This window comes from Melospiza melodia, chromosome 19 (assembly GCF_035770615.1).
Source record: "Melospiza melodia melodia isolate bMelMel2 chromosome 19, bMelMel2.pri, whole genome shotgun sequence".
Taxonomy (NCBI): Eukaryota; Metazoa; Chordata; class Aves; order Passeriformes; family Passerellidae; genus Melospiza; species Melospiza melodia.
The window spans coordinates 4,477,532-4,491,068 of record NC_086212.1 but is presented as its reverse complement, the minus strand read 5'-3'; the positions used below and the strand labels follow the sequence as shown (position 1 = coordinate 4,491,068).

The following is a 13,537-nucleotide window of genomic DNA, read 5'->3' as shown; positions in this document are numbered from 1 at the left end:
GATTAAAACTGAGTTAAAGCAACAGCTACTGAGCTGCACTGAATTAAACAGAGCAGTGACAAGTTCAGGTAATTACCAGCCAACACCAACAAAGGGATTGTTACATTCCCTACAGCACTATGACTGCAGAGAAATAAAGGAAGAAGTGGCTTTTTCAGACATTCTATTAATGACAGAGCCACTCTCCTTCATTCAGATATTTCACAGGCAGCACAACCCTCACAAAGAGCCTGGGTGCACCTCCCAGTCTGGGTGTAGTGCTCAGAGCTGCATCATGTCCTGATTAAGGGCAAATTTGGGAGAAAGCCTCCAAAGGGACCCCTCCAGAAAGCAAACCCACACAGCCTCTGCCTCCAACCAGTTTGGGAAGGATTCCTCAGAGAGAAGTGGGCAGAACCTGTTTATTGAACAGGCACAGCACCCCCAGCACACACAATGAACAATACCGGGTGACACCACTCTGTCACTGCTCTGACAAAGATGACAAATTCAGAAAGTCTCTCTGGGGGTGTTCGCTCTGTTCTCAGTCCCTCTGGTGCTGAGGCAGCTGCTGCAGCCACAAGGTGCAAACTCTCGGTGTTCCCAGGGCCCAGTCCAGAGCAGGCTCGAGGGGTTCCAAAAAAGGGAAAGGAGAAACAATCCAGGGAAAAATTTGAACTGCTCAGCTAAACTAATGAGGAGGAGCAAAAAGCAGGAGCAAAGCAGAAGCAAAGCCAAAAGCAAAAGCAGCACCATGTACTGCCCCATCTCTGTGTCCCACCAGCCATGGGGGAGCAGCTGATAACAAAACAAAACAAAACTTTCACTCTTCAGAGCCAGTCTTGAAGGCACAGAACATGATATCCAGCATGAACAGAACACACAACTGGGGATACAAGCATCATAATGTCACCCTAGTGTTGGGGAAGATGAAACAGGAAAGCCTTATAGATATGATTATCTGGCAAAAGATTTTGAGAATATGGAACCTATAAGGGAGATTGAAATGAAAGCAAGCTTTGAGATCTCTCAGTTACTGAACAACTGGAAAACAATGGTGTGGCCAGCTGAAGGTGATCCCCTTTTGATGGAACAACACCCTCTGCTTGCAGACAGGCCCAAGGCTCAGAGCAGACCCTACAGAAGGGGCCCAAAGAGGAGTTTTTAGGGTTTAAAATGTAACACAGTGTGGTAATGTAATGATTCTTATAGGCTGTATGGAAATGCTGTAGGATTTGTATCTTGTACTAGATTGGTTAGTGAGAATCAGAATATTCAACACGGAAGATTTATTGTATTGGAATGGGAACTTTGCTCTCTTGCCTCTTGCCTCTTACCCCTTTTACTCTCTTATGCTTTTACTCTCTCCCCCTCTCACCCTCTCTCCCCCTCTCCTCTCTCAGCCTGCTCTGAGCTGTGTCTGGCAGCTCCCAGCAGGGCCCTGCCCCCAGGCCCTTTGCAATAAACCCCAAGTTCCAGCCCTGGCTGCAGAGACCTCTCCTGTCCGTCTGTCCCCACTGTCTTACCCCCGATGCTCCTACACCCTAGGACAAGCATCAGGTGTTTTAGCAGATCTGTACTCAGCTTCTGACAGCACAGCACTGTGAACACTGGCTGTACTTGTATAAACTGGGAGAAAAGAGGCAAAGAGAGAGCAGCAGCCCAAGGGAACCTCATTATCAGTGTCCTGACACTGCTGGGAGCTCCAGCCAGGGACTGACTCCTGCTCACAAGCTGAGAGCTTTGAGGGCCTTGATTAATGGGCAGAACTCAGGCAGATAAATTTAAAGGTGCCCAGAAACTTCTGTGATCTGGATGAACCTGATAAATTCAGATAGGAATCTTCACACCTGACAGCTGCTTATTAATGCACATGGAAAAAATGCTTTTTTTTTACAGTAAAATCTAAACCAGACATGACAGAGCTGAGCTTGTCTCCCAAAGAGTTCTAAAGGACAGAGGGACGTGGTCTTCCAGCCAGCCTGATGGCAAAAGAGGACAGTTCCAATACAGAACCTGCTTTTCATGTCCACACCTCATCTCCTGGGTGAAGTATGGGGACTTGAGCATCACCAGCAGAGGTTATGTTACCCCATGATAGCAAGGGGGCAATATTTGGCAATATTTTACCCCATTTGTCCATTTTAATGAGCACATTTGGCATTAATATCTCAGGGTACAGAGCTATCTGTGTATCAGGCATGAAAATATAAAAAAAAAACTCCAAAGAAACTAACCAATACAGAAAATATTTAAAGGGTCTTTTCATATTCATCCATAACAGCTGTATAGGAAGTGAAAAACTTTGAAGTTAGTCTCCTCAATGATTACATGGAACTCTCTTTTCATCCCAGGAACACATTCCAGAGTGTGTTACACACAAATGAATCACACACTTCCATGCCCACACTGAACTTTGTGTTTGCAAGGAAATCAGTGGAGAGCCTGATGTGACATTTGTAGAACCAGCTCCAGCCCAGGATCAGCCTCAGCTCAAGAACAAAGATGTTTTAATTTCTTATGATTTTAAAGCTCCAGAAAATTCTTTTTCCTCATAGGACTTCCTGCTGTTGAATATTTAACTGAAACTATTTTGGAGTCAACTCCAGTAATAAATACTGAGACAGCAAAATACCTGTAGAGCTTTTCCTTGATGAGTCTGTCTTAAAACTGTAAATCTGAAAATTTCAAAGTGTATTTCATACTGGAGAAGCTTCCATATATGGATTTATTTAAATATATAATTATTTATCATGTTTTTCACACTTGAATATCTCAACTCCAACAATTTGACAGGTTTTGTTGATTTAGTTCATTTTTTAGTGCTTCTGTCTATGTTGTTTTCCTTAGTTTTGTGGTTTGGGGTTAGTTTTATTTTGTAAATTCTGGTGCCTGCTTTTAGGAAGAGACTCAATCACTGGAGCAGATTTCAGCGTGTACCTGGTGAGTCAATAAACAGATGGTGGAATTGCAGTGATGAGCATCACACCAGGAGAGACCCAGAGAGAGAATGATAAACAACTGTGACAAGGAGCCCACCTCTCCCTCTGGTGTCACTCAAGGCATCAGCTCCTCCTGTGACTGATAAAAGCCTGATAAAAGCACAAGTGAGCTGTCCCAAATACCACAGTGATGACAGAAAGCCTCTCAGGTGAGAGGCAGGTTATTTTTCCAGCCAAACACTTTGAAAATCCACTAAGACAAAACTGAAGAGAGCTAGAAGATCCCCTTGGAGGTCTGTGGAGAGGCTCCTCCTGACCCTGCAGCAGCAGAACAGACCCTACAAAAATGCCAGGAGCCTTAAAAGGATGTTAAGGTAGCAACAGGTACCAAGAAACTAATTTTGAGAGGCTTCTGGAGAGTGAAAACCTCAGAAAAACCAGCTGATAAAAATAGGACATAGATGCTGTAATATTCCCTCTTTATCAGCTCTACTCGGATTCCTATCATATAGTGAATGATTAATTTGGGCATCCAGAGTACCTGAAAGGGATCAAGGAATAAAAAACCAACAGCAAACACTCCTCCATACACCCCCACAGAGTTTAAAATGTTATCCACAGCCTTACCTAATGTGACAAGTGTCCTGGAAGGACACCAGCATTAATACAGACCTTAAATGATAACATTCCAGCCAATTTCCACAGCATTTTAAACAATCTTTGTACAAGCAAGGCCCACATTTTGCTCAGAATACGAGGAACTGCCACGCAGCTTTTACTTTAAAGAAAATTACAGGCAGGAAATGTTCCATTCAGGTGTGAGCAGTGTAGTGAGACACAGAATCTCTGGGCTTTTTTTTAAACTGCCCTGTACAAAATTGTATTAAATTACTATATGTGCACCAGTGAGAGAAAAGAAATAGAGATGAGCTATTTCCACTGGAGCACCAAAGGATGGCAAGGGGGGCAGATGGAAATGATAGGTTTTTCTGGCCTGCCTATTATGATTGGAGAGTGCAAAGAGAAGAATAAATGTATTGTCATTTATTCAAGCCAGAAGACAGAGAAGCATTAGCACATACTGCAAATAGCTGCCTAGAGAACAGCATTTTCACAGGATTACAAATGTATCTCCTGCCACTAAACATACTGGAATAATTTGGAACTAATACTGTTATATTCTTTTGTATAAAATTGCCAGTAATTTCTTTTCAATAATACATTGCTCTTAGTGAAGCTGCCCACAGACAATCAAGGTGGTGTGTTTAATTTCATTGATCATTCCATGTGCTGAAACAGGTATTTACTGCCCAATTTGGGGTTTAGGAGTATCCACATTTCAAAGTAAAACTTCTCTTTTGATATCTACCAAACTTTTTCATTCAAATTGAGAAATGTAAAGTACTTTCTGTTCTATATACTCCAAAAAAGCTTCTTATGAATGGGGAAGCAAACAGATCTTTCAATTAAAATCTTCAATTAAAACAAAATTTTAAATCTTAATCTTTTTTGAAGAAACACCCTGTGATTTTATGTTCCCCTGATCCAGAGAAAGCACGTGAGAAGCAGAGATTTAGCTTGGATTTAGCAGGTTTAGGAGCAGGACTATCAATTGAGCAAAACCTCAATTACAGGCTAATTGAATGTATGCTCAAGTACATTATTACAATTCAATAATCATCTCTTCAGAATTAAACAATTCCAATTTGCTTTCATTTCCGCCTGTGCACATGCATTACAAAATTGCTATTATTCACACTAAAATTAGTCAGGCTGGTTGGAAGCCCAGTGTGTCACAGGGTGGCATCAAACTGACCTCAAATGAGCCACTTAACCTCACCTGCTTCCTAATCAGGGATGAGGAGCAGGATGGGACCTTCCCACAACAATTTGATCCTGTTCAAGTTCCTTCCAGGTGGGTGCATTGCTGAGCAACCCAGCAATGAAGCCATCAGCATCTTTCCTGCTGGACATCAGGTTTTAATTTATTCTTCTTTTTTTTTCCCCTGTTTGTATCAACAAACATGAAGTTCTCAAGCTGCACCAAGGGAAATACAGGTTGGAGATTGGGAAAAAGTTTTTCATGGAAAGAGTGATAAAGTTTTGGAATGTTCTGCCCGGGGAGGTGGTGGAGTCCCCATCCCTGGGTGTGTTTAACAAAGCCTGGATGTGGCACTGGGGGCCAGGGTTGAGTTGAGGGGTTGGGGCTGGGTTGGACTCAATGACATTGGAGGTCTCTTCCAACCTGGTCATTCTGGGAATTCTGTGAATTCCAGGCACCTAACTGAGCCTGGACTGCTCTGACAGCTGCTTGCCCTGGAATCTGCCTTCCCTCTGTTTAGCTGTGGTGCAATCCTAGGTTTGCCACTCCTGGCAGCTCAATCCCCTTTTAATCTTGAATTAATTCCTCCAGATTTGAGCAAGACACAAGATCACCGGGTGGGAATGAAAAGCACTTGGCATCCAGCACAAGCATTCTCCTCCTGATCTGTGTGGTCCAAACATCTGCACCACACAACACTCCAAGGCATAGCAAAGGCAACTGATCACCAAAGGACAGAGCAGCTGGCAGAAAGCAGCACAGTGGACAACCTGATCTCATTTCTACAGCTGCCCTCTGTCCTCATACCCTCCGTTTAGATTAGTAAATTACATCCTGTGAACAGACCCAGACTGAACTCACCACCTAAGAGTCAGTGAGCACTCCAGTGCTGCAAATCAAGGTAGATTTAAAAAATAAATATATAAGAACTCAGCATAGGGGATAACACTTCACCACCTGCCTCAGGAAGGTGAGATTAAGACACCCCTTGCATGTGTCAGGCTCTTGAATCACAGTAATTAACATGGCTAAAATCCAAACACCCTTCAAGAACTACTGATGCTTTTATTCTGGACTTCAGGGTGTCAGCAGAATCAATTCCAGCACTTACTGCCAGCAGCCCTGAACAGTCTCTGCTGACATGCAAGGCTCCACCACAAGATTATTTCTGCCTGATAAAATACTGGAAAGGAAAGCAGCTTGTGAAGCTGACTGACAGCCAAACTATTCAGCTGACTACAGCAAAAGCCTCCATAGCCACCATATTCTACTACAAAACTTCCCAAAGAGGGCTGTGTCCAAAGCTTAAACTCAAATACCAGAGATACCAACTTAAACTCATGTCACTTTCACCCTTTTTCCTTATTTTAACACAAATGAAAAGAGGTCCAACAGAATGCCAGTTTTTATAGACAGTTATCTGTAGTACTTTCTGGGGTCCCCAGGACGAAGGAGGAATTGATGAATCTGATTCCATGTTCTTAGAAGTCTGATATGATATATGATATGATATCATGCTATATTGTATAGTTATATATATATATATTATTGTGATATATTATATAATTATATATACTATATATATTGTATATATATAATATATATAAATATATATATTATTGTGCTATATTACAAAATTATATATATATATATATATAATATATTGTGCTGTAATAAAACTATCCTAAAGAATAGAGAAAAGATACTTACAAAAGGCTTAACAAGATACTAATGAAAAACTTGTGACTCTCTCCAGAGCCTCGACACAGCTGGCTGTGATTGGTCATTAAGTTAAAACAATTCACATGAAAATTATAAAATCACATGCTTTTTATATATATTACTGTGCTATATTGTATAATTATATATATGTGTGTTATTATATATGTGTGTGTTATTATATATATTATATATTGTATATATATTATTGTATATATTATATTATATTATATTATATTATATTATATTATATTATATTATATTATATTATATTATATTATATTATATTATATTATATTATATTATATTATATATTGTGCTATACTAAAAATATACTAAAGAATAGACAAAGGATACTGACTAAAGGCTAAACAAGATACTAATGAAAACTTATGACTCTCTCCAGAGCCTTGACACACCTGGCTGTGATTGGTCATTAAGTTAAAACAATTCACATGAAAATTATAAAATCACATGCTTTTTATATATATTACTGTGCTATATTGTATAATTATATATATGTGTGTTATTATATATATTATATATTGTATATGTATATTATTGTATACATTGTATTATATTATATAAAATAGATATTATATTATATTATATTATATTATATTATATTATATTATATTATATTATATTATATTATATTATATTATATTATATTATATTATATATTGTGATATACTAAAAATATACTAAAGAATAGATAAAGGATACTGACAAAAGGCTTAACAAGATACTAATGAAAACTTGTGACTCTCTCCAGAGCCTCGACACACCTGGCTGTGATTGAAAACAATTCACATGAAACCAATAAAATAATAACCAGCTGGTAAACAATGTCCAAACCACATTCCAAAGAGCAAAACACAGGAGAAGCGAATCAGTAATTACTGTCTTCATTTTTCTTTGATGTTTTTCAGCTTTCCAGGAGAAGAAAACCTGGGCAGAGAGATTTTTTCAGAAAATCTGCCAGTGACAGGGAGGAACCACTCCTTGTGCATGAGGATGGTTTGCTGCTCCTACCTTTGACGATGAGCTCGGCGTAGTTGGAGACGCCGGAGCCGCCGTCGGAGCGGATGACGCAGCGGTACTTGCTGATGCTGCGCTGCGACGTGTCGGCCACGCTCACCGTGGCTGAGAAACGCCTGTGGTTGACCACTCGAGTGACCATCAGGGCTGTGTCCCTCCCGTTCCACTGCTGCAGGGGCAGAGAGAAATAATGCCATCATGGAGACAGGGAGGATAGGTGTTGGCGCATCTGTGTGTGAGTCACTCCTTGGGGTGATTAACGTGGTCAGAGTTCCGCGTTCACGTTGCTGGGAGAGGTTTTGGACAAGCATGGCTTTTCAAGGGCAAAATTCAGCCATTCCCTCAGAAAACCCACAGGGCTGTCTGAGCTGGGCCCTAAATATAAGGGTGATGAGGCCCTGGCACAGGGTGCCCAGAGCAGCTGTGGCTGCCCCTGGATCCCTGGCAGTGCCCAAGGCGAGGCTGGACAGGGCTTGGAGCAGCCTGGGATAGTTGAAGGTCACTGCCCATGACTGGATGAGCTTTAAGGTCCCTTTCAAACCCACAACTGTGATTCTATTATATATTTAAGTTTGCATTTCTATTTAATAGTTGAGATATATCTGGGCTTTTGGTGTGTCCTAAGGATACAAAGAGAATAAAGTTTCCGGAGGGAACCCCTATGAGGGGCAGGACACTGAGGACACTTGGCTTGGTCAGAGTAGGAACTCTGTGACAGGGACAGGACCCAGGGAATGGCTGGAGCTATGTCAGAGGGGTTTAGGTCGGGTATCAAGGAAAGGCTCTTCCCCAGAGGGTGCTGGCACTGCCCAGGCTGCCCAGGGAACGGGCACGGCCCCGAGGCTGCCAGAGCTCCAGGAGCTGCCAGGGGTGCCCAGGGTGGGGCTGTTGGGGTGTCTGTGCAGGGCTGGGGCTGCCCTGGCTGATCCTGGGGGTCCCTCCCAGCTCAGGACATTCTCTGACTCAAAGATTAGTTCCTGCAAAGGCTGCAGAGGAGCAGCTCTCACTGCCACTGTGCACTTCCACCCCGTGTAATTAGAGGCCCGGCTTGGATGAGAAAACACAACAGCTGAAGGCTTTGTGTTCACCTCCAAACACTACAAATGAACAGATTCTGTAAATTTGGCCTTTTCAGATGCAAAACACTGATTCTGGACCAATTTAAATAAATTGGTTGGATGAGCAGACATCCTTGTATGTCTAACATTCCCCAATAAACCTCTCTACCAATGCCAGACCACATTTTTCCAACTGGAAAAGGGACAGACGAAGAATTAGCCAGAAATTGTTCTCTACAGTATAAACACCTCGATTTGCTCATTTGTCCAGTTTATTAGGAATTTCAAAGAAAAGCACATTGCTGTTTTGGCAGTTTTCACTAAACAGTTTTTAGGGGTGTTTCCAAGGCTATTTTCATTAAATGTTGCAGTTTCAGAGAATGGAAAGCAGGTTTTCATTAACAATAGCAATTCTTTCCTTTCCAACTCTGCTTCTCACAGGGAAATGTTCATATTGCTGTAGGTCAGAATTGTTTTTACACACATGTAATTGTAACTGGGGAAATATTTTAATGAAAGAACCAAACAAAGATAAGTCAAAAATATATCTCAGTGGGTGCTAGACGTATGCCACAGGTAAATAAATTAAGGTTAAAAATGTAATTTTTAGAAGAACAGCTGTGATGAGAGTATAGTTACTGAGCATAAAATCATTTTAATATAATGCCAACTACATGTATCACCAACTTAAGCCTTTTTCCCAGTACTATTTTTAATTTTTATGATTAGATAAGCCAATTCCTTGATTTAAGCTAGATTTGAAAATCTTATTTTTAAATTTTATTAAAATGCCTGAAGTCAATTATAAAATTAGATAAAATCTGGTAATTATTTGACTACAAAGGCCCTTCCTGTCTGCCCCAGATGCTACAACTATGGGGTGATCAAACCTCAGTCACATCATTCCAAGCTGAGAATAAAACTTTTGGACTGGCTTTAGTGTTCTCCAAATTATCTTGGCCTTGCGTACATACAACAAGAATCCTCTTGACTTGTTCAGGAGTTGAACATTTAGGAATTCAATGATTTTAAAAGCTTCTGGAATGGTGATGCTGGGAGTGCATACATCAGAAAAATTCAAGGGGAAGGAGAAGTTATTGTGTCCTCGACTGGGACACACACACTCCATGTGCTGATGTTGGGGTGGGTGTCAATTCTAACACTGACAATGAATTCCCAAGGTTTTTGATGCACCCACCAGAAGAGCAGGACCCAGACATGTTTCATCAGTAGACTGCAAATAAAACATCCAGGGAGGGAATGTTTTAGTCTTTCAGTGAGTGACTAAAAGGAACAAGACCAAATCTGTTGTCAATGCAGCCAAGGGAAACTGGGAGCAAGAAGAACTGGCTGCAAACTAGGTTTGCCTATTTTAACCACCCAGATAAGTAATTTCAGACCTTGGAGATTTCCTTCTTAAAAAATATCAATTGACTCCAGGCTGAACAGTTTTAGGGTGAAAGGAAAGCAGATGGCACAATAAAGCAGAAGAGAACTATTCCACTTCCTCTCCCTTCTGCTTTATGGCTGAGTGTTAACAGGTACATGGGCATTTGTTTGAAACCAGAATTTTGCTGTCACTGGCCATTTTTTTCCTTTTTCTGTCTCCTAATTCCATACTTTATAACCTCAAACTCTCACCTATAAGCATTTTATGGCAGCTCTTCAAAGGATCGTGATGAAAACCTTTTGCTTCACCACCAATCTTTCTCCAGCTATTCATTTCACTTGCAAAAGCAAAGAAAGCCCCAAATGAACCACAAAAAGCCATTGCTTTACCTGGAGCCAGAGCTTGTCGTGCTGTGACCACTTTCCCCCGGCGATGCACTGGAAGGTGGCGTTCTGCCCCACGTTCACCTCCACGTTCTGCAGCCGCAGGAAATGCGGGGCTTTTCCTGACAAAAGAGGCACAGGATTGTAGCCATGGTATTTTCTGAAAAAGCCTTTCCTTAAGATTTTTTCCTCCTGAGAAGCTGGGAGGCCTCAGGAACAAAATGTAAACAATGGTTATCTGCTGCTGTGGAATGGAACAGGTGCATCTGTGATTGGTCTCATGTGGTTGTTTTTAATTAATGGCCAATTACAGTCCGCTGGCTCAGACAGAAAGTCCAAGCCACAAACCTTTGTTATCATTCTTTGCTATTCTATTCTTAGCCAGCCTTCTAATGAAATCCTTTCTTCTATTCTTTTAGTATAGTTTTATTATAATATATATCATAAAATAATAAATCAAGCCTTCTGAAACATGGAGTCAGATCCTCGTCTCTTCCCTCATCCTGGGACCCCTGAGAAGACCACCAGAGAGGATGGCAAGGGTAGAGCCAGGCAGGAACCACCCCTGCTGCACCCACCCAAGCACCCAGCAAAGCCTTTGCAAAAGTGGCTTTGCAAAACAAAGCTGCCCTTGGGTGTTGAACTGCTCCCTGTAGGGAGAAGTGGTGACGGAGCTGGGAAAAGGTGGCCTGGCACCTCTGAAAATACAGATTTGGATCAAATCACAAGTTCATGGTCACTGGCACAATTTCTTATTGCCTGCTATAAAGAGTAATTGAGTCATCTCTTTTCTTCACAAAACTATGTTTCTAAAAAGGTCAAAAAAAGTCAAATGCTTTTGTGCTTGTCAAGCATGACTGACCTAAACCCCATTTTCACATGAGTTTTTATTCTTTTTCTTTTCTTGACTATCAAATATGTCCTAGACCTTTAGAATAATGCTTCATCAATATCAAATCAGATATTAAATGAAATATTCATTTAACTGACAGTATTGCATCACTGGCTTAGTTTAAGATCACTGATATCAATGTTTTGCTGACACTAAATTCAGCATTAGTTCAAAATTAAACCAGTGATATTAAAAATGCAGACATTGAGGTTTTATCACAAAGAAACTAGATGAGAGGATTATCTTTTTGATTAAATATCAGACTGAGTTAGGTCTCTATTAAACTAAAAGAATAAACAAGATTACAGCAGCAAATGCAACACCTTTAAGTGAACTATTTTCTTGCAGAAAAAGGTTTGTGCATCATTTGAAAAATTTTAGTATGATACTCTGAAAAAACACCTAAAAAGGTCAGTGTTTTTCAACAATATCTGCACATTTTCTAGTATGATTAGACACTGAAATACATCATTTCAGAGGACAATATAACCTCTCTTTGGTTGGAGCAAACAGCTTTAAAGGGAAGTGGGCATCTGTGGCCGTGCATGGCTGAAACTTGATGTACAAGTGTTTGACACATGAGCAGAGAACACATGTTCATACACCATGTCAAATGTTTTTATGTGCTCCTGTGCCCCATCCAGCACAGCTCACTGACAGCTCCTCAAGGACAGGGACTCTGCACCGTCCTGCTTTCTGGGCAGCAGGGGAGTGCATCAAGCATTACTGGGAAACTCCCTCTGGGTGACATTCAGAACATTCTACAGAATATTTCAGGATAATTCTAATATTTGTGCCTCCAGCCTAAAGTGTGCAGCTGTAAGTCAGCTACAAATACAAAGCTGTGGAGTCCCACCAATGCCAACATTCTGGTCCTTGGGTGTGCCCAGCTTCTGGAGCAAGATGTGCTGCGATGGCAAGGGGTCATTCCCACAGAGCCAAGGAGCTTTTAGCATAAGAAAAATGGATATTCCAGTGTATTGCTTCACAGGACAAAGGAAAACAAGAGGCAGCACCAGCAATACATTTATTTTTCTGTATTGCTGTGTCATTAGGGGCATTTCACTGCTTTTTGCTGACTGGTTTGCCTGCCTTTGTCATGTGTGAAGGCAAAGCCAAAATGAAGAAATAAGACCAATGATTTCAGTAACCTCCAGGGCCACCAGGATCTTCACTGTCCCCCGTGTTTTGATTTCCAACAATTGTAAAAGGAATCTGAGGGGCAAAGGCTGTGCAAGGGAAGGGAACACATGGGTGGTGTTCACCCTGGTGACTGACACTGCAGAGCAGCAAAAGCAGCACTGGGAACCAGACAGGAGCAGCATTTACAGACACTGCAGAGAACTTCAGCTTGCAATGGGCTCTGTATGCTGGGGGTTGTAAACAGATTGAAAAAAAACCCAACCAACCAACTCTGTCTCAAACATTTTGTTGCTGAGTCACCAAGAGTGCATTTAATTTTAACAAGGACCTGTATATACTTGAAGAAATGGATTCAAAATCAGTTTACCTAATTAAGCAGGGATACAACACAGCATCCTGCCTGCCTGCTTTAAATCCCATCATTTTCTTGTTGAGGCTCTGCCCCAGGGTTTGTTTAGTGGCCTCTATCCCAGTGAAGGGACCAGCAATCACCCATCACACTGAGCATTTGGGGATTTGTCTGGATGCTGCCAGATATCAGCAACATCTGGTTAATACAGACTGTAAGTATTCCTTAATGAAGTAAATGCACCCAAAGGCCTGAGCAACGAGCACATGGTAAATACAAATATAATTTACTTAAGCAGCAATTAAGCATACTGCAGTTATCAGAAATGTCCTGTTAAACTTGAGCAGAACCATGTCTGTCACATTGAAAGGCAGATGTTCTTTGACATTCTGATCACAGCAAAAACAGTTTATTTCACTCCATCTATAAGATCCATCATTTTTTGTGAGCAGCTGTCACTGACTCACTGAAACCATGAGCCAGAAAGAGGGGGCTGTTAAAAAAAATCTTTACATGGACCTGTACATTACATCCATAAAATATACAAAGTCCACAAGCCCCACTAGAGGTGGGTAAAGGAACCAAATGAGGTCAGGCTCAAAGACTGAGGCACAATGTTTTTTAAACATAAAAAAGTAAATAAATCTCAGCTTATTGTTGTGTCTGCAAAAGAAGAAATGCAGCACTAACATTTTTGAATAGTGTAATGAACCTGAATTTGTTTCTATTCCTGTATAAATGCAGTGTCTGAATAAGATTAATTTTTAATCTCTGCACAGCTTTCTGAGCAGATCTAATACATTGAAACCAACCAACCTT

At 41.0% G+C, this 13,537-nt stretch overlaps 1 protein-coding gene across 5 annotated transcripts in view; it reads right to left on the bottom strand.

The window, feature by feature from the left end:
* The window catches only part of PTPRT (protein tyrosine phosphatase receptor type T), a 493,222-nt gene that overhangs the window by 284,830 nt on the left and 194,855 nt on the right, over positions 1–13,537 (bottom strand). For all 5 annotated transcript variants that reach the window (XM_063172177.1, XM_063172179.1, XM_063172180.1 and 2 more), the window contains exons 5-6: positions 10,341–10,456; positions 7,498–7,672 (exon numbers count right to left, since the gene is read on the bottom strand). In XM_063172177.1, coding sequence (XP_063028247.1) covers positions 7,498–7,672; positions 10,341–10,456 — 291 coding nt within the window. The remainder of the gene's footprint in view (positions 1–7,497; positions 7,673–10,340; positions 10,457–13,537) is intronic.